The sequence below is a fragment of the Cinclus cinclus genome, chromosome 15, assembly GCF_963662255.1.
Source record: "Cinclus cinclus chromosome 15, bCinCin1.1, whole genome shotgun sequence".
NCBI lineage: Eukaryota > Metazoa > Chordata > Aves > Passeriformes > Cinclidae > Cinclus > Cinclus cinclus.
Genome location: NC_085060.1, coordinates 3,625,456 through 3,650,327, shown reverse-complemented (window position 1 = coordinate 3,650,327; position 24,872 = coordinate 3,625,456). Strand labels below are relative to the sequence as shown.

The 24,872-nt window shown below is 48.7% G+C and overlaps 3 protein-coding genes across 3 annotated transcripts; 2 read left to right on the top strand and 1 right to left on the bottom strand.

Moving 5' to 3' along the window:
* Positions 1–506: 506 nt before the first annotated feature.
* Positions 507–7,998, bottom strand: DNAAF6 (dynein axonemal assembly factor 6). Its single transcript, XM_062503178.1, has 6 exons — positions 7,897–7,998; positions 6,140–6,203; positions 4,951–5,056; positions 3,013–3,109; positions 2,145–2,230; positions 507–642 (listed from the first exon to the last, which is right to left on the bottom strand). Exons 1-6 carry the CDS (start codon positions 7,996–7,998, stop codon positions 507–509), a joined length of 591 nt encoding a protein of 196 aa, XP_062359162.1.
* A 1,127-nt stretch (positions 7,999–9,125) lies between these two features.
* On the top strand, positions 9,126–15,839 carry LOC134050091 (nuclear pore glycoprotein p62-like). Its single transcript, XM_062502941.1, has 12 exons — positions 9,126–9,436; positions 10,278–10,663; positions 10,897–11,007; positions 11,469–11,600; positions 11,782–11,886; positions 12,337–12,448; positions 12,597–12,741; positions 13,140–13,189; positions 13,312–13,446; positions 13,836–13,947; positions 14,479–14,545; positions 15,722–15,839. The coding sequence occupies exons 1-12, from the start codon at positions 9,126–9,128 to the stop codon at positions 15,811–15,813; spliced, it is 1,758 nt and encodes a 585-aa protein (XP_062358925.1). The 3' UTR covers positions 15,814–15,839.
* A 2,331-nt stretch (positions 15,840–18,170) lies between these two features.
* Positions 18,171–24,783, top strand: RBM41 (RNA binding motif protein 41). Its single transcript, XM_062502767.1, has 7 exons — positions 18,171–18,216; positions 19,273–19,389; positions 19,498–19,690; positions 21,815–22,019; positions 22,958–23,328; positions 23,915–24,062; positions 24,419–24,783. The coding sequence occupies exons 1-7, from the start codon at positions 18,209–18,211 to the stop codon at positions 24,574–24,576; spliced, it is 1,200 nt and encodes a 399-aa protein (XP_062358751.1). The 5' UTR covers positions 18,171–18,208; the 3' UTR covers positions 24,577–24,783.
* Positions 24,784–24,872: the final 89 nt, after the last annotated feature.

Here is a 24,872-nt window from a genome sequence, read left to right as displayed (position 1 = left end):
AAGTATAGCTGGTTAACTTGTTCTGTCAGTGTAAAGGAGCCTCAGATGTGGATATGGATCCATGAAAAATTTTGGTCTTCTCATGAAGAAATATGCAGGAGAAGATTCTGAACTGGCCCTAGCCCCAGCACTGGAGACCAAGCAAGGACACTAACACTTGCAAGTCTTGAAATGGTACCGAAGCACCACTCATTGTCCAGAGCCTCACTGTGCTACTTCTCAGCCACGACCACACAAAAGGCTTTCTCTGGCTTACAGAACTGAAATCTCCTACTTTCTGATTCACAGGGTCTGTATCAGACTGAAGGAAGCAGAAAGTTAACCAGAGCACTGTAAGAGCCAGACAGCATCAGCTGTTAGAACCTGTGGGTGCTGTGTTCCTCCTGACTCATTTCTCCAGAGACATTCCCCTGGACTGTTCAAGGGAAACAATCTACTATTTCAGAACAAGTTGGGTTTCCAAAAGACTTCAAACTAGAACATGAGCTTTTGCAAGCTTTATCTCTCTATCCATCAGAAAAATTTATGAAATCAATCTTCCTTGATACTCTCAAAGTGACTTCCAAAATCTCCTCTTCAGAGAGAAAACGAGCTCTACCCTCCTTGCTGTTCACAGGGTAGGGGAGGTGCAGCAGCAGCTTCCTGTAAAAGAGGACACAGTGAATGTCAGTGTCTCAGATCAGGTGAGCAGTTGAGATGTCACTGCAAGTTACTCCTGCAATTCCTCAATCAGTATGCTAGGGAAGATTATTCCAATAGTTCTCCTTATTGGGATGCACTGTGGGGTTCCTGCAATACCCCATGCACAGCAAGACTGGCCCTGAAATATTTCCATCACTTAAAAGAAGCTTGGCTTAGAAGCAGCCCCAGGACTACAGAGTTGGAGGCAGTTGCTTTGAGTCCTCCTACCCATCTATGGGAGAATGAAGTTTTTTCAGTATGTAGAACTTGACATCTTGATTGTTTCTTTCATATTGAGAAGACTTGCACTTATATCTGTGACAGCAGCACTGGTTCAGGCTGTACCCAAGCAACCATCAGATTTATGGTGAACTTTTTATTTGCTAGGCTTGTGACTAGAGACAGCTGGGTACTGAGAAGATAATGGCAGATCTGAGTCACCAAAATGACAGAATTGCAAAAGGAAAAGGATGCTGAAGTTTTCCTACATCTGCAGCATTGCATTAAGTTACTCCTTTTACTACCCATAGGTTCATCAAGTCATTAGCTGGACAATTATTCCTCCCAATTTTCGGGTTTCAGACTAACATTTCCAAACCTTCTTCCATTCCTGTTGCATCCTTGGGTTAAAACCAAGCACAGGGTAACTGACTCTGCCTGGTTTTGGCAGACAAAAGTGGCTTTTCTATAGTTAGTCTGCTGGGGACTTATTTAGGCCTTAATCCATGGTCTGCACCTCGAATTTATCTGCAGAAAGCTATTCACTTATAGATCTTCCCACATCCCATTCAGTGCAGCAAGTCAGCCCAGAGAGGATAAAGGTTTCTCATAAAAGCAGTCTTTGGGAAGAAGGACTTTGAACAAAACAGACATGGGAATTATCTGGAAAACTCAGGCAGGGGAACAGCACACTGAGGGAGGGATGGGGGAAGACTGAGAAATCCAAAAGTGTATCAGCCAGTTGATTATCTTTGTAGGCTTGAAATAACCCTATTAAAAAAATCAAAGAAAATCTCTTTAGGAAACCTTGTAACATTTCCATCTCTGGACCTGTGCTTGGATATGTTCATAATTTGGCTTTCAGCTACTGAAAATTTATCTGCACTTTTTAAACCATCTTTGGTCATACCTATTTGTACAAATTAGTGCTTAGAAACACTAGACTAAGTCTTTCAAGGCCTTGGGCAGCTTTTTGCCAGATGTTTTGAGCCCATGAAGCCTTGTTGTTTAAGTAGCCAAAATCTGTCCTGAAGCTTTTGACTGGGCAGTATCAGAGATTCAAAGCCAGCACATTGTACACCCATGGATGAACTATGGATGTTTTTTTCTATACTTATTTCTCATGAACAATTAATAGTACAATCTTTAGCTTTGCTTTCCACACAAACTGCAGTTAAAAGCTTGGCTAAAGCCCATTTCAAACAGGATATTAACTGTACTTTTATGAATTTTGCTACACTTACTTTTTGGGAGTTCGAAGGTCAAGAACCTTGTCCTGGATGTCTAATGTGATGTCTGAGTACTTTGTCTCTGGCAGCTTGATTTTAATCTGAAACGAAGGGCAGGGGTAAAGCTGTGATTACATATGTTGCCCTAAAAGCCACAAAAGAACTCATTTTCATGAATATTTCAATGCTAGTATCAACGAGCAACATTTTGAGTAGGTAATTTGTATCAGAGAAAACAGACAGTGATAATGACTGCTTTCAATAGCTTAGTGATGTGTATTGATATCTTATTCTCTTCCAGATCCTGAGCTGCTAATGTGCTTGACAGATATTCGACATCCAGCAAAAGCCTCAGGCTTTGTGTATTGCAGGGACAGTTTGCTTCTGCTAGAAAGATAACATAGCAGTTCTACCTGTCCTGGAGCTCAGAAACCAGGGAGGTCTTTGATTATATAATGATGAGGCAGGATCTGATAGCTGGAACTTTAAAGGCTGTCAGCATTGTAGCATTCTGCTAGCCCACACACCTTGTAAAAAATGCAGAAAGATGAAAAAAAATCTTCTTCCCAGCCCCTGTCCTCTCCAAACATGAAACTTTATCTTAGAGCTACATTTTATTCCCTTTAAGTTTATATGGGGCAGATGCATTTGCAGATTCCCTTGAGCACACTTGGTCCTTGAGGAGATACACAAGTTCCTCAGGCTAGCAAGTGTAAATGTCATGTACAAATGCTTGGAGAACCACAAGAAAATGCTGCAGGAGGTCAAAGGCAGCAGTAGAGCTTGGTGTTTACATTCTGTCCCTCAGAAAGATGGGGAGATGGAAAAGGGCAGAGAAAGAGCACAAAGAAGGGATCACAGCTCCAGGCTCAGCTCAGCTCACCACTATATCTTCACAGCAGGCAGTGGAGGGGTCTTTCCCAGTCATCCCAAAGAAGACATCCTCTGTTCCCACATGCTGCTTGAATGAAATCTCATACCTGCCAAAGAGAAGTCATTGCCTAATAATACAGGAGCAGGGGTAGGAGACAAAGGAGACCCTGGTTCTCAGAGGACTGTAAATCCTCCTCACACTGTCTCTCCTCCTTTGCAGTCTCCTTTCAAGGTTCCAATCCCATCTGCAATGGGTTTCTGTTTGGAGCCATGACTGAGACAGCTGGAAGACATGTGAAGATCATTGACTCCACCTTCCAAAGCACTCACCAGGCTGCCTCTGCTTCCCTAACCAGCCTTTGCAGAATCAGGAAATGCTTCCTAAGTGGATACGATGCATATCAATCAGTCAAACACCACAAACTCTTGGGGAATGGATTTGAAAAGAGGGATGTCACAATTACATGTCTTCTTTTCTGTCCTTTAGCATATTCTTGCAGCCTAAGCATAACACTCTAAAGCCAGATTCTAGCTGTTTTGCATTCAGCCAACATTTCTTTTCTTCTCCTTCACATCTACAAAATGTAGAATCACGTATTCCCTTGCTCTTGGTAATTAATGAATGAGGAAAGGAAAACTGAATTTGTATTTGTAACATATGCTAGTCCTACCAAGTTCAGCAAAATTACTGGGGTGGATCACTTGTCTAAGGTGTTAGAAAATCTTTCACATCTCCAGTGTGCATCTGCATATGTAATAATTCCTAAGTCAATGACAAATGTGTCTAATAGCTCTGGATGCACCTCTGTAGCCATCTGTTTTCCTTTCAGAACATTTTTTTCGCTTCATTTGATGAACTATTAAAAAGACTTATACTCTCTCTTCATCTGTGCAACACAGGTCACAAGTGCTTGAGGCTAGAGCACTGCAGAGGGGAAGGGTCAGAGAATGGCATGAGAAAAGCTTCTTTGTGCCCACAGTACAAAGAGAGCGTGTTCTGTACCTGACAGGTAACCATTTTAAGGACAACTGTGTGTAAGGGTGAATTCCAAATCATTTTCAGAAAGGCTGAGTCCCTGTTCAGGTGGGTCTCAGGTCCTGTGTTTAACTGGGAAATTGAAAACCTTATTTTCAGAAAGGCTGAGTTCCTGTTTAGGTGGGTTTCAACTGGGAAACTGGACACATCTTATCCTGACTTACATGCAGGAAAAAGTGAAGATTCTGGCGTACCATGTGCAGCTCCATGGGCTACAGTCCATATGCTCCAGCATTTAACACTTCAGGACATGGCAGTGAAAAGATGATTGAAAATGTACAAACTGCTTTATGGACTGACCCTCAGGGTTTTCTGACCTCTACAAACTACAACTTACAGGCTTGATTTCAAGTATTTTTGCTCCTGTTTTTCTATTGGCAGGGGAAAAGGCTCTGGTTTTAAGTTGTGCTTTGACAGACTAAGATTGAATGACAACATTTAAGAGCTCAAAATTGCCTGCACACAGCTTTTCTTCCTGCAGTACTATTTGTCTCTAAAGATCTTAAATCTTTGAAATGCAAATATACCTTGGAGTACTTTATAAATTTTTGAGTATGGAAAAATGGATGCATCTCAGTTGCAGCAGGAAAAAGAAGGTATTTCACACAAATGGCATATTTTAAAGTTAATAAATCGTTTTTCTGACCTACTTCCACTCCTAATCCCACTTTATACAAGTAACTGACACTGCACATAAACTTATGATGGGAAAAACCAACACTGAGTTTCTGTTCTGAGATCAGAAGGTTTCAAGGGAGGGGTTAAAACCATTCCTCACATGTTGCTTTAGATGCAACGCTGATATCTTTCCTCTTGCACGACACAAGCTTTTCAGCTGGCTGTACACGTTGTTTAACTCTCACTTTCATTAATGCTATGTAAACCCCACACAGGCAGTTTCAGCTCTCTTACTCTGGCTTTTCTCTAGGGTCCCAGGTATCATCAAATTCAGATCCTTCTGGGACCTCCTCTGTATTCCAAATGGTTTTCTTGTTTTCAGATTTCACTTGAAAACTACCTGTAAGTGAGGAGAAAAATCACACTGACACATTTTGAAATGTTTTTGTTCCTTAAGGCTTGCTGAAAGCTTAGAATATTTTTCAAGAATGAAAAAAAGCCATTTCTAAAGCCTAGAAAAGTACTTCTAGGCTTTAGAAAAATCTTTGCATTAAAAGCATTCTAGGTAATGATTGCTTTCTTCTTCACCTCACTATCTTATGAATAAGGATTTGCAGAGGGAGGATGTTTTCCTTTCACTTAAATCTCCTTTAGCCAACCTTTATTTCTTGGAAATCCTCCTTTCTGGCATATAATATCTAGCACTTCAAAACCAGTAAAGTGTAGAAGGATGAAATACTAATCTTCCACAAGCCCCCTGACATGAGATTTTCAGTGAGCAGAGTCATTCACAAAAGGACCACCTTCTCACACAGAAATACAGTTCTTTCCATTAATTACTGGGCACAGTCCAGACAAGGTGCTTAAGACACATGAAAGTTTATGGGCAGAATAGCAAGTTTTACATCTGTCCTGCATGGAAAAACATTCTTTTAGTAAGCTGGTAGATGTGAAATTTGAAGTTTTTTAGTGTAGAATCTCTAGTTATTGTTGGAATCCCAAGTAAAAATAATCTATTATATTTGTCACAGTTCCTTTCCTGCAAAATTCACCTTGGCCCTTGTTGGCCTTTCTTAGTGCTCTTAACTTAGCTGCTCAATAATGTGGCAGCATTATCTCCAAAAAAACTTAACATTAACTTTGCCAAGTCTTTACCAAAACTGTCTTCCTGTCTTCCCTGAATACTTATATGGAGTTTTGTTCCTCAGTTATGATCCCTGCAGCCCCTGACCAGGCTGTGCTCTGAACCGTTATCATCTCCACTGGAGGTTGCCCTGGCATTATCCTTTCTGCTTCTCTTTGCATGTTTTAGAGTTAAGTTTTCAGAAAAGGAAAAATTTTACAGTGTAATTGTAAGAAATGTCATGCTATGCCCATCTCAAATGTCAGTGACCACTCTTTTATTGCAGTGATATCTTACTACAGCTGTTACAGTCTGCTGACATAAGACTGAATGCTAAAACACACAAATACTGCTCCTTACTGGTAGTCTCTTTCTTTACTGGTCCAACAGTCCCAGGAGTCATGGCACCAACAGAACAGTGTGGCTGCAAAGAAAGGCAAGAAGATCTTAAATTGATTTTTATAGAGCCAAGCTCGGTTACAACTATAATGTCAATAAATGCAACATATTATCTAAGGTCAAACAAATCCCTGATAGAATTGAAAAAAACATTATCCCACAGTTTCATGACTGAACCACTAAACATTCTCTTTTCTTCACACAGCAGAGTGACCTTGACTCACTGGGTTTAAGCAGGAAGCCCAGAATACAGACAGATGTGCATTGTGAGTTTTGGTTTCCATGGCATTTTGGCAAAATTTCCATGCTTTGCCTGCCATGAAAATATTACAGGAAACCAAGGGTGCCACATGAAAGCCCCATCACAGCATTTGGATTCCTTTTTACAGTGGAGATCATGAGGCAACAACATTTTCCTCTAATTATGAATCAATTTAGTGCTAATAGGCCAATGTGAGGCATTTCTCTATATATGAAGATTCCTTGGTTCAATAAAAGTGCCTCATATGCACAGAACATTAAATTAAATCAAAATAAAGATTTCAATTTACCCAGATTGACTCAGACTTAATTGACATCCCTCGTGGCAATTTTCCATTTCTGTCTCTGAAGTGTCATTTATTTTATTAATAAGATGTAAACAAATTCTTTTTAAAATCAGGATGTTTACTGCAGAGATGTACAGCAATAATGCAGGGTTTAAAAGGCAGGCATTAGAGCTGAAGGACCACATCTGTAACCCACTGAAAGAAAACTTCAAGGGATATGCACCCCTTTTATCCCAAATATTACTTGCACTGGCACTGCTGGGGCTGGTCAGCTCTTTGTTGAGGAGTGATTTGGAGGAACACTCAGGCATTTGCCTTTTTTTTGTTATCTGGTTTGTTTTCTTTTTTCTTATCCATGTCATAATATGATTTGTTCAAAATCTTGAGAGACTTGGCAAAGTTTTGAGCCTTCACAGAGGCCTTCTACATTGTTGGCACCTGAGGGGCTCCTGGGAATATTTCTTCCCAGCACACAGGCATAAATAGATAAAAGCAAAGATAAGCACATAGATAAAAGCAGGTGTTGCATGTTGCAGGAATAATGCATGTTCTCCAAATGCTGTGATTTTCATCCGCCCCTGAGAGGAACTGATCTAGAAGAATACATTTGGATATTTCTCTCATTATTCATTCAGATTATGCATTTTAGAATGATTGTTCACCTTTCCCTATTTTACAACCACCAAAATACTTCAGTGATCAATTATCTCTACAGTTCTTCAATGCCTGACATATGCAATTAATACACTCAGTTGCCTCTGGATATTTTGGTCCTTACTCTGAAGTTGAGCAGCAAATTTTTGCCCTCATATCTGGTTGTAACGGCCTTCTCCTCCAGCAGAGCTCAGGGAGAAGTAAGGGGAAGTCTGAAGTATCTAAAGCTCTTTCAACTCCATGTTCTCATTTCCTTCAGGCTGAAAAACTAAATCTCCCTCATATGTTGTGCTCACAATGTCTCCTTGTTTTCCTGGGGCGTCTTGCTCATTCTCTCCCTCAAGAGCTTGTTACTATGAAAGTATCCTCGAGCTGTTTCAGTCAGTCCAAAACCTTCTGATGTTTTAAGTCTGTTTTTCTCACTCTGGAGAAAAAGAGATTTGCTTCTCCTTGATTAACAAGATAAGGCTATGGTAGAATATGTAAAAGAAGCAGAAACTCTTATGAAAGGCTCACCACATCATCATAATCATCATCATCATCCTCTTCTGGAGCATCACGCAGCAGTTTGGCAAGGCTCTGCAGAGAAGAGCCTGAGAACATGCTATCCATATCCATACCCACTGCTCACTTATGCATTAAAAACAAGTGACAGGTGAAGCAGGAACCAGATGTGCTTGGAATAGCTGGTAAAGCACAGTTTTCCTGCTGTGTGTTTGGGAAGGAAAAGTTTAGCCAAGTTCCTGTACGTGTGATGACAAATCATATAAAATGGAACATAAAATCAAAGAATATGCTGAGCTGGACGGGAACCGTCAGGATCAGTGAGTCCAGCTCCTGGCCCTGTGCAGGACAGCCCGAGTCTCATCACTCGCGAAATGCTCTTTACACTCTGTCAGCCTTAGGGCTGTGACCACTTCCCTGGGGATCCTGTTCCAGTGCCAGACCACCCTCTCGGGGAAGAACCATTCCAGATATCCAAACTAAACGTCCTCTGACAGAGCTCGAGCTGCTCCATCGGGTCCTGCCATCCCGAGGGAATAATACCCAATTTTTCCCTCTGTGCCCAGATTACATTTGGCTCAGCTACCTTTTGTTGCAAACACAGCTCGAGCCCTACAGGTGCCTCAGGCAGAGCCGTGTCACAGGTAACCTGGCAGAACTCTTAGAAGGTTCCCTGCTCACCCGCCAACCTTCGGACGGACCAGATCCAGGCGCAGGTGGGGGCGAAGGGAACCGCAGTGACAAATCCGCGTCACTCTGTCCCGGGCGGCTACAACACCGCAACTCCGGCCCGGTGTCCCCTGTCCCGCACCCCAGAACTGGCATAGCTGGTCCTTCACTCCTGACCCGGTGCCACTTGACCCTGCACCCCCGGCCCGGTGACACTGGTCCTGCACCCTCGGCTCCAGCTCCGGCCCGCTGTCCCCGGTCCCTCACTCCTGTCCCGCACCCGGGCCCGCTGTCCCCGGTCCCTCACTCCTGTCCCGCACCCCGGCCCGCTGTCCCCGGTCCCGCAGCCGCGTCTCCCGTCTCCACAGCAACGCCGATACGCCCCGCCCCTCACGCCCCTACAGCCAATCGAAACCGGGGGACCGAGAGTGGCGGCCTCATAGACCAATGGGTGCCGAGGGCGGGAAGGCGAGGGGCGGGGCGGGGCGCGGTGACGCCATCGCCGCGCGCGCCGTCGCGGAGCCGCCGCCGCGCCTGCCGGAGCTCGGCCCGCGCCGCCGCCGAACCGCGCCATGAACCAGTTCAGCTTCGGGACGGCCGCGCCCGGCGGCGCCTTCAGCCTGGGCGCGCCCAGAGCCGCCGCCACCACCACGGCGCCCACCAGCGGCTTCTCCTTCTCCGCGCCCGCGCCCGCCGCCGCCTCCGGCGGCTTCAGCTTCGGCAGCGCGGCGGCGCCGGCGGCGGGCGGCAGCCAGCCCGCCGGGCTCTTCTCCTTCAGCAGGCCGGGCGCGGCCGCGCAGCCTTCCGGCTTCAGCTTCGGCTCCGGCTCCGGCTCGGCCGGCGCGGCCCCCGCGGCCCCGGCAGCCGCCGCCTTCCCGCTGGGGTGAGAGCGCGGGGCCGGCCGGGGCCGCGGGCAGCGGGAGGGAGCGAGGGACGGAGCGAGGGAGGCTCCTGGCGGTGCCGGGCGAGGGCTCCGCGGGGATTGTGCGGGGAGCGAGCCTTGCCTCTTGTGCCTGGGGCTTCCCAGCGCCCTGCAGCCATCGCAGGTGCTCGTTGGGCAAGTGCTGGGCGAGCCCTGGCACCTGTCCCGGCTGATGTTTTCATGGGGGAGCGCTTGCACGTGCTGGGAAGGAGATGTTCCACCTTTCCGTCTGGGAAAAGCCGGGCTGCGGACGCGTGCACGAAGAAATGCGAAAGCTCTGCTGCCGAGTAGAAAACGTCTTGTTTTTTCTGACCCAAATCTGGAGCGCTCTGAATGTTTTCTCGGCACTTGGGGAGTGATTTGTCCTTACCGAAAGGCTGCGAGTGGTTCTGGAGCGGTTCTGCACAACTGCTGCTGTCAAAGCTTGCCAGATGGGGGCTGTGGGAAGGGAGCTCAAATGGGGACGAGCAGAAAAAAAACAGCCTTGTGTAGAGGGAGTGAAAATGGTGAGCTGAGAGAAGGAGCAGCTTCACATGTAGTGCCATAAAATGTCCTGTGGTGGCTGGCTGGGTGGAGGTCATGAAGGGAGAGTCAGTAGAAAGAGCCCTAACGGGGGATGGCAGGTGACAGCAGCTGGATAGAGTCTGTTGTCAGAAGTGGGACACAGCCTGGCCAGGTGTGCATCTCTTTGACAGGAGGTGTCTGCTGGCAGCAAGTGGTCAGGGAGAAAGCCATCTGTGTATACCTGAGTGTATGTGTGTCTCAAGCAGATTGGCTTCTTTTCTTTTCTTCTGTTCCCTAGGGCAAACACCCCAAAAGTGAACTTTGGAGCCAGCACTGCCACTTCAGCTCCTGCAATCACGGGGGGCTTTTCTTTTGGTGCCCCTGCTGCAACCAGCACACCCTCGAGTCAGGCAGCGGCCCCGTCTGGCTTTACCTTTGGCTCTGCTGGCACCAGCAGCACCAGCACAGCTCCGTCTGGGACTACAGGAGGGTTCACCTTCTCCAGTGGCACCACGACCCAGGCGGGAACAGCCGGCTTCAGCATCGGCACCGCGGCTCCGCAGGCGACGTCCGCAGGGCTGACCTTTGGCACGGCCCCTGCGGCTGCTGCCACCACCAGCACGGCCACCCTGGGAGCTGCCACCCCGTCAGCAGCGCCCTTCAGCCTTGGGGGGCAGCCCACAGGTGGGGGAACAGGCTGGGGGGGCAGCTGGAGGCTGAGAGCCTTTGGCATGGGGATATCTGAAGGTGGAGTGGAGCTCTGCAGCCTCCGGCTTCTGCTGGGGCAGGATGGAGCAAGGGGCTGCAGCCAGAGGTGTTTCTGAAAAGCCAGTCCAGGGTGCAGTGCAGTGGTGAGGAGTGATGGCTCTTAACCTTTAGGAAGAAAACCCATGTTTTCCTTTTGCTCCTGGTTCCAGGTCTAACCTTTGGGGCACCGCCTTCAACAGCAGCCACCAGTACAACCACGGCAACGCTGACCACAGGTGCCAGCCAGGCACCCACTCTGTCCTTTGCAACCAAGCTTGGAGGTAGGAAGCTGTTCTAAAAAACAATTCCTCAAGGCTTTGTGAAATCTGCTGTCCTCGTGCCAATATTTGTCTAATGGAAGCAGACAAGTATCTCCTACTGGGGTGTGGGAAGGGGCCAGAAGCGTTTGTTCCTGTCACTTTGCTCTGGCAGTGGTGACTTGTGACAGCTCCTAGAGCCCTTGGACAGCGTGTCCTGTGTTTCCGATTGTGTCCCATGTGCCAGATTCAGTTCTGTGCTTGTTTGGGGAGCACAGGGGTAGGGAGGCACCATCTTAAAGGGATAAATCTGTGAAAGAGAGGGAGTGGAGGGAGAATAAGAGGAAAAGGAGATTAAAATGCGGACATCCCCTGGACCCAGGCGTGGCTGGGCAGTTTGTGTCACCCTCCCAGCAGGGTTGTTGTGCGGTGGGTGGGAGCTCGGTGTGCTCTGCTCGTCCACATGGAGCTGTTTGTCTCTGCAGTCACATCCACAGCTGCCACCACGGCCTCCACCACCAGCACCACCTCAGTGCTGGGCTCCACGGGGCCCTCCTTGTTTGCATCTGTGGCCACTTCTTCAGCCCCAGCCTCCTCCACCACCACGGGCCTCTCACGTGAGTCTCTGCAGGCAGGTTTGTCCCTGGGGCAGTAAGGGAGCAGCGTGGCTGCTGCTGCTCCTGTGGGTGCTGGAGCTGCTGCTGCAGGGGGAGCAGGGAGCAGGCTGGGCACAGCATTTCCGAGGGACCCTGCATTTCATGGCTTAGGCAACCTGTCAGTGGTGTCTTCTCTTTACAGTTGGTGCCACTTCCACTGGTTCCACTGGGACAGCCAGTCTGGGGACACTTGGCTTTGGAATAAAAGTTCCTGGAACAACAGCTGCCACAACAAGCACAGCCACTGGTAGGAACCAGATGCTCCAAGTCACTGAAGAGAAGGGAGCCTGAATTCAGTGCTCTGAATAGGAGAAGAGTAAAGGGCTGTGTGAGAGTAGAAGCACAGCAGTTATGATTTGGCAAGCTCTCGAGCAACTGAAAACAACACACTTTGTCTTTCTCTGATCCTTTCCCATCTCTCTGTGAAAACATTAAAGTTCTTTCATCTGCTGCAGAGGTGCAGGGCTGGAACTGTGTGTGCTGGTAGTTGTTAGGTCTAACAGTAAAACATTGACAAGGCTGTGGGCTAGGGATGTTTTCATTGCCTCCATGACAGAGGTGGGATTTGCTGTTGTTCCCTTCAGAGGCATCTACTGAGGCTCCTACACCCCTGGGCAGTGCACCCCAGACCTGATCTCTGTTTGTGAGGTACGAGGTGTGTCCTCTTCTGTTGCTTGACTTGAATCTCCTCCTGCAGGGACTACTACTTCTGCTTCTGGCTTTCCTTTGAATCTGAAGCCATTGACTACAACTGGTGCCATTGGAGCTGTGACCTCCACAGCTGCCATAACCACAACCACCACACCCAGGTGGGTGCTTTGTGACCATTTTGTGCCCGGGGCAGGAGCAGCTGCAGTGTTCATGCGGGGCTCTGGAGGAGGAAGGGGAAATGAGTGAGTGTTGTGGTGTTTCTCTTTCCTGACCTTGTGTCCTGTGCTGGCCCTCACTCCCTCTCAGTGCCCCCCCAGTGATGACTTATGCCCAGCTGGAGAGTTTGATAAACAAGTGGAGCCTAGAACTGGAAGACCAGGAGAAGCACTTTCTCCATCAAGCTACACAAGTCAATGCCTGGGACCGGATGCTGATAGAGAATGGCGAGAAGGTGAGCTCACCTCCAGTGGAACCTCATTCTGCCTGCTCAGGTCCTTAAAGGCCTCAGTGGTACATCGAGCCATTGAGTGGGACTTTGTACTTGTAAAAGCAATAGATGGGAGCTCCAGCTGGGTGCTTTTCACAGTCCCTCTGTGTGTCTCTTCTGCCCTTTAGGCCTTGGAGCTTGGAAATGTGTTCTTTGACTTTGCTCTGGGATACCTTGTTCTCTTAGGGGGGATCATTCCAAGCTGTATCTCCTTTATTCCATCTTTGCTCTATAAATCTTGATGTAACCATCTCTTGTTTCCAGTAGAACTTGCATGGTGCTGCCTCCTCCCACCCACCTCTCTTCTTTGGAGAGCTGACTTTTTGGTTTTCAAGGTGTAATGAAATGTCTTCTGTTTCCAGATTACTTCGTTACACAGAGAAGTAGAGAAGGTGAAGGTTGATCAGAAGAGGTAGGAGACTGTGAGCACTTGAAATGATTTAATTTCTTCTCTGCATTGTCCTGCCTGGTTGTGTGCCAGCTCTGCAACGTCTGCAACATGCAAGGGAAGCAGCTGGCATTTTCTCTTTGCAGACTGGATCAGGAGCTGGACTTCATTCTGTCCCAGCAGAAAGAGCTGGAGGACTTGCTGACCCCTCTGGAGGAGTCTGTGAAGGAGCAGAGCGGGACCATCTACCTGCAGCACGCGGATGAGGAACGGGAGAGGACGTGAGGCACAAATCTGCTGGGGATGGGCCATGAGCACTGTCCTGTGCTCATAGCAGGCAGCAGGAGATAGAGTTGGGATGTGTGGCAGGATTGAACAGTGAATGGCTGCTGTCAGATACTTGATCCTGTTTTACGCATGGCAATTTAGATTTTACTCTTAATCCTCCACACTGTTGTTTTTCCGTCTCCATGTGTAGATCAAGGGAGATAGGGGTTGGCAGTCCCTTCATGTGGGTCATGGATGCTCTCTGGGTGCTCTTCCCAGGTCTCTGCCAGCCTTGGCTGCAGATGTGGAAGCCCATTCTCATTGCCTATGGTTGCTGTCATTCTGAGCAGGTCTTTCAAGTTCTCCTCATACATTCTGATCTTGGTTCCTGTGTGCTCTGCAGCTACAAACTGGCTGAGAACATTGATGCTCAGCTGAAGCGCATGGCACAAGATCTGAAGGACATAATTGATCACTTGAACACATCAGGAGGCCCAGCAGACACGAGTGACCCGGTGAATGCAAGCTTCCATTTAATATTGCTGAATAGGCAAAGGCTACTGAAAGAGTTCGAACTCTTCATTTGTCCACATGTGGATATGCTATTCATACTTTTTTTTTATATACTATTTTTATATCCTTACAAAACAATATCTGAAAAACCAGCTATTTCTAATGTTTATTTAATTGATTTTGATCCTCATTGTGGCTTTACTGAGCAGCTTTTTTTCAGTAAAAATTTCCCTACAATTTTGCAGACTGACTTTTTCCACAATCATTTTGAATTTTAACAATTCAAGCCTAAGGTGATCAATGTTCTGCTGGTTCCTAGGTCTAAATTAAAATAAGCCAAAGCCACTGACATATGGTCTAACTGTGCAGTTTTCTTGCTGGTAAGAAGCAGCAAAGTAACAGCATTGCTGCACACGCTTCCTTGGAAAATGGCTGCTGCCTTAGGGAAGCTGTGCAAGGAGAAACTTGCCTTTGACTCCTCTTGGTGTTTCATACAGTCTCACAACTGACTTGCCCCTTCTCTCTCTGCTCAGCTTCAACAGATCTGTAAAATTTTGAATGCACACATGGATTCCCTGCAGTGGATTGACCAGAACTCGGGTGAGATTTATCTTGCAGCCTTTTGGGAATGTGAATGGAAAGCAGGAACATGTGTGTGTGTGTTTGTTCATCCCTGAATTCCTGAAGATGCCTGAGGAATCTTCCTCCTCACCTTCAGTGGCACTGTTCCTTTTGGGCTTGAATTCTCCTGCTGTACTTGATTGGAGGCCTCTGATGGGCACTTAGTCCTGGCTACTTGGTTTTACTAAAAAAGCCCTGTTTGCAATATGTCAGTGCAAAGCAAAGATCTTGAAAACCTTATTCTTCTGTCAAATGAATGTTAAATTGCACAACTTCTAAATGAGTGGGGGGTTTTCCCACGGTGCAAGAAAATTGGTGAGGGCAAGAGTGTGTTTTGAATGTTACCATGCTCACTCTGAAAACAGAAAAGCCAGAGTTAGGTAACATGGAGCAGATCTGCAGGTGGGGTAGCTCTGGAGGAATAATGGGGGAATTTGACAGCCTCAATAGTTTGAGCTCCAGTGCCGAACATGACGTGCACTCAGGAGTGAACACTTGATAGCGGGGTGACCATTTCTGGTTTGGGATCCATGTTTAACGTCGGCCATACCAAAACAAGACAGAAAAAAAGAACTTTTCTCCAAGGGAGTGCCTCCTAGTGAGGGATTCCGGAATTCTGTTTGGATGTTAACTGGTAGCAGCCACACGGGGGCACAGCAGAATAAAGCAGCTCTTTTCTCAGCAGCCCCAGAGTGTTACTACCTGGCTACAGTGCTGTGAAATGCTCACACCTGGTGCAACTTCGTGTGTGAAAGCAGGCCTGCTGTTCTCCGTGCCCACATAGAATTATTGGCTTAGGTCATGGTCTTACTTAGGTGTTTTCTTTCAGAACACTTATGTTAAGCTCCACATTCCAAACATGCCTTTTTCAGGAAATCTGGTACAGCTCCTGTGCCACCTGAATTCTTTACAGAATGTGTGTGAATATAGCTGTTTCCTTTAAATTTTCCTAGACAGGAGACCCATTTTTTCCTGTGCCATTCAATAATGAAGTTGTCTTATTGGCAGTGCTTTGGGTTGAGTTTTCATCCTGCATTGTCCACTGTCAAATCTGAGTGACCTGTCAACAAGAAAATATTTTTCTTTCTGCTTGCAGAACTGTGCAGGGCTGTGTTCTGGGGTGACTATGACATTAATCCCTTGTTTCTCCCACAGCTGTGCTGCAGAGAAAAGTGGAAGAGGTGACAAAGGTTTGTGAGAGTCGCCGCAAGGAGCAGGAGCGCAGCTTTCGGATCACCTTTGATTGAAACACTCCCATCTTCAAAGGATGAACATAAAACCTCCACAGAAAACAGAGGTGTTTGGGAACTGAGGACTGGAACTTTGTTTCTTTTCTTACAATAAAATCTGTTGTTTGTTCAAAGCTAGTCTTTGTGGCGCTAAACTGGATTTCATCTGGTCCCATCAGAAACTGGATGAAGTTTGTGTAGGAAGTGTGTGCTCTTTGTGCTTTAGCTGTGTCTGCAGACTGGTGAGATAACAGAAATGGTGCCTTGGAGGGCTCTGCATGGTTTTGCACTGCCTGGTTTTGGAAGGAGACTACAGGGGTGGCTTCTGTGAGAAGCTGCCAGAAGCTTCCACCATGTCCAGCAGAGCCAGTCCCTGGTGCCTCCAAAAGACAGACAAGTTAGTGGCTAGGGCTGGGCCAGCTAGATATGGTGGTAATGCCTCTCTGAAACAGATTTAAGAAGAAAGAACAACAAATTTGTGGCTCAGTTGTAATTGCGGCCAGAGAAAAGCGGGGTGAAAACGTGTGAGAGGAACAACTTTGCTGCCACCAAGGTCAGTGGAGAAGGAGGGAGGGGGAAGAAGTGTTCCAGGTACTGGTGCTGTGATTCCTCTGTGGCCTGTGGTGACGTCCACGGTGAAGCAGCTGTGCCCCTGCAGCCCATGGGGATGCAGAGATCCACCTGCAGCTCATGGGGATCCACTGGGATGCAGAGATGTGCTTGCACCCCACGGAGGAGCCCCCTGCCAGAGCAGGGGCATGCCTGAAAGGAGGTGTCCTGCTCTCATCTCAGGCTGGAGCAGCCTGTCCTTGAAGGACTCTGTGGCAAGTACCCCACACTGCAGTGGTTTGAGGGAGACTGTTGCTCCAGAGATAGCCTCACATCAGACAAATTCAAAGATACTAGGAAAATTAATCCACAACCACCAGAGATTTATGTCCAAAAAGGAGACAGAAGAGTCCTTTTACTTGATTTGAATAAAGGGAGAGGCCATGGGGCATTCCCCTGGGGTGTCTCAAATTTATGGAGGATGCAGCCTCCCTTTTTATCCTCATTTCCCAGCCACATTTCCCTCTCTCCACTGGCTGAGGTACCTGAGAGGTACAGACTTCCAGAAACACCTGATACCTGAGATACCCCTCTAATGTATAACCCTCCCTTTTAATTTTTAATTCTTACTGAATTAATGACTTCCCCCCATTGCTTCTTTCATCTTTGCATATCCAGTTTCATTTATCAGCAAACCTACAGTCTGCTTGTACAGGCAAATATCTTTTTTTTTAATTTTATTTTATTCCTCAATCAGTGGAATCCTTCCCATTGTTTACCTCTCAGTGCTAGTCTTACCTAGGAGCAGACCCACAGTTTGTTTGTAAAGACAAACCCATCGTTCCTCTCACAGAGAACTGTCTGCCGTGGGAGGGACCCCAGGGTGCAGCAGGGGCATGACTCCTGTCCCTGAGCATCGGGAAAAGCACGGTGATGAACTGACCGTGAGCTGCTGGGGTAGGAGGGACAGGTGGGCAGGTGTTTCTAAGGGTTGATTTTACTCCCCATTCTCCTGCTCTGCTTTAGTTAGTGTTATAAGTGTTTGACACACACACTGACTCAGAGCCAATTGTACATCAAGCAGTGGAATGTATTAAGCAAGCGGTAACAAGCAAAAGCAGCGCTGGGCGGCCGGGAGTTAGCGCTCCACCAACGGCGCGCACTTTCCTCTCTCAGTCCTTTGGGTTTTATACCCCTTGTTTCTGCTGTACGTGTCCCTTTTGCAGTCGGGTCTGCGCTGGCACTGCCTGTTGATAGGGGTCGTAATTTGCCCTCCGGTGGTCGTTGGAATGAAGAAGACTCCTCTTCCCGGCAGAACCTCTGCCTTATCAGTAGATCCTTTTTACACGTTGAACAATGGATACTTAAATATGGTTAATTAACTCAGCTCAAACTAATCAAGACATTCTTGTGGACTACGGGTGCATGACTTGTGCCCCCTCAGATCCGGTTCTATTTTCTGTTATTTTATTGAACTCCTGGTAGTCCTTTTATTTTAATGAACAATTCTTATGTTGTTTTTATTACAGTTAGCAATACATTTATGTTACTATATATAATTTATTTAAGAATTATATATATAAATAATTTAATTAATAATTATACCTCTAAGTTGAGCCTGTTTTGCCCATAACGGTATTTGATGAGAGATCTCTTCCTGTCCTTACCTCAACCTATGAACCCCGCATTAAATTTTCTCTCCTCTTTTTAGCTGCAGAGGGCAGCGAATGTCTTTAGCGGGTACCGGACATCCATCCAGGGCCAGCCCTGGCCAAGGCTCCGCCGCTTCCCCCGGAACGCTCCGCTCCTTCCGGGGCGGTCCCGGCGCTCCGCGGGAGCTGCCGGGGCTCGGAGCCGCGGGGCCATGCGCCGGTGAGCGGGGGATCCGCGGGGCCCTGGGGTGCCCAGACTGCCCTCAGGGGTTCGGGCACGGCACGGCACGGCCCGGGCCTGGTGCCACCCCCAGCTCCCTTTGCGGGGCGGTGCGGGAGCGCGGCACGGCTCCGGCCTGGCTCGGCACGGCTCCGGCCTGGCTCGGCATGGCTCCGGGCACGGCTCCGGCCTGGCTCGGCATGGCTCCGGGCACGGCTCCGGCCTGGCTCGGCACGGCTCCGGCCTGGCTCGGCACGGCTCCGGCCTGGCTCGGCACGGCTCCGGGCACGGCTCCGGCCTGGCTCGGCATGGCTCCGGGCACGGCTCCGGGCACGGCTCCGGCCTGGCTCCGGGCACGGCTCCGGCCTGGCTCGGCATGGCTCCGGGCACGGCTCCGGCCTGGCTCGGCATGGCTCAGGGCACGGCTCCGGGCACGGCTCCGGGCACGGCTCCAGGCACGGCTCCGGCCTGGCTCAGGGCACGGCTCCGGGCACGGCTCTGAACACGGCCCTGCTTTGATACCGGGCACGGCTCCGCTCCGGCTCTGAGCACGGCCTTGCTTTGACACCAGCACAGTCCTGCTCCGGCTCTGAGCACAGCCCAGGCCTGGCTCTGGGCTGGGTATTTTTGGGATCTGTCTGCTCCAGAGCAGTGACCCCGGAAAGGGAAGAGTGCTGTTGAAATTCACAGTTTCTCCTCGGCATTAAAGTTTCACTTCTGTCTTCCCTGACTCATTTGAGACGATTCTGGTCAATAAAAATGATTACATATAACTTTAATGTGAACAAACACCCCGCTCCCACCTGCCCCACCACCAATACAAAAACCCTCAAAGACTCCTTGGGGTACTTTAATGTACTCAAACTAGTCCCAAACCTGTTGACTTTCCTATTAATGTTAAATGGAGCTTTGGTCGTGTAGTTTTGGTTCCTTGTTTTTTTTTTAAATCCCTTAAAAACAGCCCAAGATGTGAGGAGCTGTAGCAAGGAGGTGTTTTGAGCAGTACTTCCCCTAATGCCTTACTGACCATGCCTGTGCTGTGGTTGTGTGCCCCAGGGTGAACAGCAGCCTGTCCAGTGATGAGCTTCTCCTGGAAGACTTGGAGACAGAAGGGGAGAGGCAGCTGAAAAGCCTCCTTCACCACCAGCTTGACACCACTGTCTCCATTGAGCAGTAAGTCCTGATCCGGCCCAGGTGTGGTTTGAGAGCAACCAGCCCCTTCCTGTCCCCCAGTTCATTGGTGCTGAGCTGTTTATGCTGTTGTGTTGCTTTGGCTCACAGGTGCAAGTCAAAGCGGAGATGCTTTGCCCCTGCAGCTTTTTACAAACCTTTCGGGGAAGAGGCTGCAGGGGCTTTGACCTTGTCACAGTTCCAGGCCCTGCAGGAGAGTGACAAAGAAACCTCCTCTCTCCGGGAGCTGGGGCTCTCTGACTCGGAGATTCTGCTCTGGAAGAACCAGGCTTCAGCAAGGAAGGTGGGCATGCTCTGCTCTCATGTGAGTGTGGTCAGGTTCCTCTAATCCTGTGGCACTCTGGTACAAAATTCCAGTCCTTTGTAAGTCTCTGGTAAAGAATGGCCACTCCTTGTATCCCTTGTCTTTAGCACAGCATGATCCTATATTTCTTCTGGCCTGTTTTCTTTGGTAGAATGGTCAGTGTTAAAAGACAGGATGGAGACAGGAGTGGGTCCTTTGAAACACATCAGGACATGAATATATTCCTGCCTCTGCCTTGATCTCAAAGAAATCATTTCACCTGTTTACACCTGTGTATGAAGGATTTAAATGCCAGAAGAGGAGAAAATATTTCAAAGCAGCTCCTTTGAGTATCTTGATACATCCCTGGATCCCACTGCTGATTTGGGATGGCTGTTTGTAGGAAGTGTTCTTCTTAGGGGCTTGCAGGTGCTTTATGGGCTTTGGGACAGCCACGTGAAAACAGTGCAGAGCTGTCAGACCAAATGTGGTGACAGTGCCTTGGCTCCTCCCTGGGTTCTCTTACACCAGGTTTTTCCCCTTCCCCCTCCTTCACCCCTCTTTTTTTTTTCTCTTCACATTCCAGAGACAAGAGGCTTTGGTGGTTGTCTTATGTCAAGTGTACTGGAATGTCCTGCTCTTAATTTGCCAGACTAGAAAATGCAAAACAGGACTTAGGTTTCCTTTGCTTTCCTCTGTCTCCTTCCTGAGTGGTAGGTGTGTGCAGGAGAGAGTCGTTTGTGGTAATCAGGGATTTGCCTCTTTTCAGCTGAAGTCATGACTTGCTTTGGTGTTTAAATGAAATCCAGCCCTGGTGTGGCCTGATTAAAGCTTGGTATAGAGAGGGGTGGTGTTAATTTAAGAATGAAAATCAATGTCATCAGTACCAGCTGTTACATTTAGTATGAAATTAATTCTGGAATGTTCAGAAAAAAATGATTTGTACAGAAAACACTATTGTGACAGAAAAACCAGTGACATCAGCGTATGTCTTCTGCAGGTTCTGAGAGAAGAATATTTGGGGAGAAAGCCCAAGTCAGGTAGTGATCTGCAGCTTTGGAAGGAGGCCCTGAGTGAAAGATTCCACCTTGAGTGATGAATAATGTCAGCTGAGACAGAGAGAACTTCAGATTGCCTGGGGAGCTCTTGGCAAAGTACTGAGTGCAGATTTATGTTATTTTCAGCTGCTAAGTGGCAGCTTTTTTTAAAACAAAGTACAACAAATGATTTCCGGGAATTGCTTTTCCATATAAACAGCCTTTTGTGCCTCAGGGAAGCTGTGAAATGGTGAATGGAAGAAACTGTGCAGATGTGGGGCAGAGGTACCATGGGAAAGTGTTAGGTTGTGCTCAGTACAGGGAGAAAGCCTGGTTTCTTGCCCGAGGCAGAAGGATCTGCCACAGTAATTCTCAAACTGAATTTGAGAACAGAAAATCCACCCATAAAAGTGTGTTCTCTATGTTCTGACTGAGGTGGATGGAGGAGCAGAAATGCCCTTTGAGCAGCTGGGGTGTTTCTCTGTGCTTTGGCAGCATGAAGTGGCCTGTGCAGTGAGGTGTGTTTACCCAGGGATGCTCCCTCTTTGCAGGTGAGCTCTGAGGGCTGTGCTGCAGTTGTTCTGTGGTTTCTGAAAACTCAGTGATGTTTGTCGGAGTTTAATCTCAGCATAAAACTTCCCTTGGGTGCCAAGCAGCAGCTGGGGGTCCACTTCTCAGCAAATAAGGTTCTCAGGGTCACAGACTAAGAGCTTGGTAGAAACTGGAGCTTGGGGATGCTGTAAGTATGGGGAAAGAATTGCCAGAGGATGGTTGTGCAGTCACTGAAGGTGGCTGTGGAAAATGGCTGTAGCTGCCAGAGGCAGCAGGGACAGAGGGAGACAGGCCAGGGAGGGGGAAGCAGCACGGACAGGTCATGAGAAATGAGCTGTTCCTCCACTTCCCTCAAGAACCGAGCTTGCTGTGTGGTTGTATTTGTCCTACCCTTGCAGTAACAAGACCTCTTGGTGCCCTGGGGGGGGATGGTTCCTCATTGCACCCACTGCAAGGCTGGACTGTGACGTTTGACTCGTTTTGAGAAGGAGGGCCGTGCCATTGCTGAGCCGAGCCATGCTGTTTTGTTTTCCAGGGCTCTGGGCTGGGGGCAGCCCCCGAGGCCACGCAGGAGCGGCTCGATGCCATCCAGGAGAAGCTGGAGGAGCGCCGGCGCATCCTGGCGCTGCCGCAGAGGTTTGCGGGCAGCAAGCAGCTGAGCCGGCGGGAGATGGAGATCGAGAACGCCCTTTTCCAGGGAACAGACAGACACTCCTTCCTCCGGGCCCTCTACCATGAAGGTTGGTGGGCTCAGGGCTCTTCTTGGCTCCAGCACGCAGAGCCAGGCTGTGTGGGAGCCCAACACATTTCTGTCTGGACTTCTGTCCCTGAAGATGTGGTTCTGCTTTGGTACTGTGTGGGAGGAGATATTTTCCTCTCTTACAGGAGCAGACAGACAGTTGGTTCTATGAAGGGTTTAATATAGAGGCTTTTAAAGGCCATTTCTGGAGAGTGTGGATCTCCTTGATGTGTTATATGTAGTGCAGAGCAGCTCGGGGTGTGGGAGAGGAGCCGGGGTGGTGCTTTGGTAGAGCCTCGAGGTCTGAGTTACACAAAGTGCCTGTGTGGGACTGGAGATTGTTCCTTCTCTGAGGTACCTGCAGGGGGTGAAGGAAGCAAAGGCACAGAGCCAGGTAAGAGGAGGAATGACTTGTTAAAGCCTCATTCCTGAAGTGGAATTGGATCAGGTTGAAGGCTGGGAGATGCTGCCCTCACATTTATCCTCATTTCCATTAAAGGGAACTAAAAGAGATCATTGATCAGTCTGTGTCAGGGACCTTCTGTAAACCCAGGAGCTTAATCTGATGTCCTTGAAAGTAAAATGTTTCTATTCCATGTAGTCGTACAGGAAGGCAGTGTGGCCCATCCTACCACACATGCAGGATGAGGAAGATGTGTTGAAGGAGCCACTAGAAATTGCTGAAATGTGACTGCAGATAAGCAAGTGAGGGCATCTCTGAAGAAAAGAGCTGTGATGTAACATGGGTAGAGCTGCTACACAGCAGGTTCATCCTGAGCTTGGGAACCTGCACTTGCTGGGGCTGCTCTTGTTTCAAACAACCTGCAGGGCCTGGGCACAGAGGCTGGGGTGAAACAGGTTTTCTCCTTTTTGTGTCTCTTCTTGCAGTCCATGTGTTTTCCAGGTTATTGGTTACCACATGTTTTTGTTATTAATTAGATGACACTCAGAAGAGGGGAACAGATGAAAAGGACCCCATGGTTCATCTGGAGAGTGTTTACCAAGAGCTGCTGAGCAAGAAGTGCCCTGAAAAAGTCCTGTCTGCTACGAGTGACCCCAGCTTGTCCCCAACCCCACAGAGGACTGTGACTGAGAGGTCATCACTTCCAGACCAGGAGAAGCAAGCAGAAGAGTCAGCAAGTCCCAGTGTTTCTGCAGCAAAGCCCCACGAGTCCCCTCCAAGGCCTGTAGTTATCAAAGAGCCAGTCAAGTTTGTCCCAGAAGAGGAGATCCTCAAGAATCGCCTCTCAGAGGAAGAACTCCGGAAAATACCCAGGTTCTCATCCTACCATCCAGGGGAGCCCAGCAAGGTAAGCTGAGATGAACCAGGATTTATTCGTGCTCAGCAGGATGCCCTGCAGCCCTGTCAGTAGGCAAAGGCTCTTCTTTGCTGTTGCCTTGAGGGTGCTGGGCTGATCCTCCAGGCCAAGGGGGGAAGCAGCCTCTACTCTGGGGGGGGGAAGGAACCTTGGGCTCTGATGGGAAATCACCAGCCTGGGAAAGAGTTGTACTTGTGAGTGCAGCCCTCCCTGGCTCCAGCAGGTCACCTGTCAAGATGTGTTCTGTCTGTTCAGGCCTGGCTGAGGTCTGCTGACACCTTACTCAAACTGTGCCTGTCTGTTAGCTGGAGATGTTGTGTTTATAAATAGACAGAATGAACTGAATAAACTGTTTTATAATAAACTGAAACTATCAGTGCTTGATGCAGACAAGCAGGGTGATGCCTTGAGTTTAGAGCCGCCTTTCTCTGTACACCCACCTGTCCTCTAGATGCCATCATTAGCACGTGAGTGCGAGGGTCGAGCTGATTCACACCTTGAACTGTACAGACCTGGGACCAGGCTGGAAGGTGTCTTTGCATGGCAAAAGCTGGCTGACCCTCTGTGTCTGTTCCAGGTGCTGTATTTGAAGAACCTGGGCCCCCGAGTGACAGTGAAGGACCTGGTGTCCTTGTTTGCTCGGTTCCAGAAGGAGGACAGCCCACTGATCCAGTTCCGCCTCCTGAGCGGCCGGATGAGGGATCAGGCCTTCATCACCTTCCCTGGTGAGTTGCTGCTTCGTGCCTCTCAGTTCTTCCCAGGCTCCCAAAGGTGTCACATCCTCCTGCAGGGCAGTGAGCTGCTGCCAAGCCTGCTTTCCAAGGAGAAGCAGGGGAATTCACTCCATTCTCTTCCTGTTGTGCCATGGTCCTCTCCCTGGGCTGGAAGAGGATGTACCAGGGCAGAAGTGATGCAGGCTGTCATGTGCAGTGTTTATTCAGCTTGTCAGTGGGGCTGGAAGGTCCCCTCACTGCAGTAGAGCAGGCTGAGTGGCCATCAGATGGGAACACCCATAGGAACACCGTGTCCCCATGCCAGCACCTGCTGGGTGCCCTGTGCCCACTGTGCCTTCTCGTTGCAGACACGGAGTCGGCCCAGAGTGCCCTGCAGCTGCTGAACGGGTACCAGCTGCAGGGGAAGCCCCTGGTGATCGCCTTTGGGAAAAGCAGGAAGCATTTGCCAGAGGCTGACTTTGCCAGCCCCAGCTCCTCTGCTGCAGAGAACCCTCCTGCCACATGAGGGACAGAGAACCAGCAGCCTTGTGAAGTTCAGTGAGCTTGGGACAGCTGTGGTTGAACCTGAGACAATGAAGGACTGGTGGGAGCCAACAGGCATGTCCAGCAAGCTCAGAGTAGGAAAGGGAGAGCTGGGGACTGGGCTCTTCGTGAGAGACGGGCAGTGCCTGTACATGGTGGTGGCAAGGAGAGAGGGAAGAAGCCAAATAAATAAATGCACTTATTGTGGTATTTCTTTACTGTGTGCTTATTGATGTTTATAGTGCACAAGGTCTCCCAGAGCCAAGTGTGCTGCGCTCT

Bases quoted from the DNA above. Each gene is read 5' to 3' on its own strand.
- DNAAF6 (XM_062503178.1), bottom strand. From the start codon at position 7,998: ATGGATATGGATAGCATGTTCTCAGGCTCTTCTCTGCAGAGCCTTGCC. The intron at 6,204-7,896 runs GTGAGCCTTTCA...CTTTCTTTGCAG, and splicing joins ATGATGATTATGATGATGTG to CCACACTGTTCTGTTGGTGC. The intron at 643-2,144 runs GTAAGTGTAGCA...CCTCTTTTACAG, and splicing joins GACCTTCGAACTCCCAAAAA to GAAGCTGCTGCTGCACCTCC.
- LOC134050091 (XM_062502941.1), top strand. From the start codon at position 9,126: ATGAACCAGTTCAGCTTCGGGACGGCCGCGCCCGGCGGCGCCTTCAGC. The intron at 11,601-11,781 runs GTGAGTCTCTGC...TTCTCTTTACAG, and splicing joins CACCACCACGGGCCTCTCAC to TTGGTGCCACTTCCACTGGT. The intron at 11,887-12,336 runs GTAGGAACCAGA...CTCCTCCTGCAG, and splicing joins CACAACAAGCACAGCCACTG to GGACTACTACTTCTGCTTCT.
- RBM41 (XM_062502767.1), top strand. The intron at 19,691-21,814 runs GTGGGCATGCTC...TTTGTTTTCCAG, and splicing joins ACCAGGCTTCAGCAAGGAAG to GGCTCTGGGCTGGGGGCAGC. The intron at 24,063-24,418 runs GTGAGTTGCTGC...TTCTCGTTGCAG, and splicing joins GGCCTTCATCACCTTCCCTG to ACACGGAGTCGGCCCAGAGT.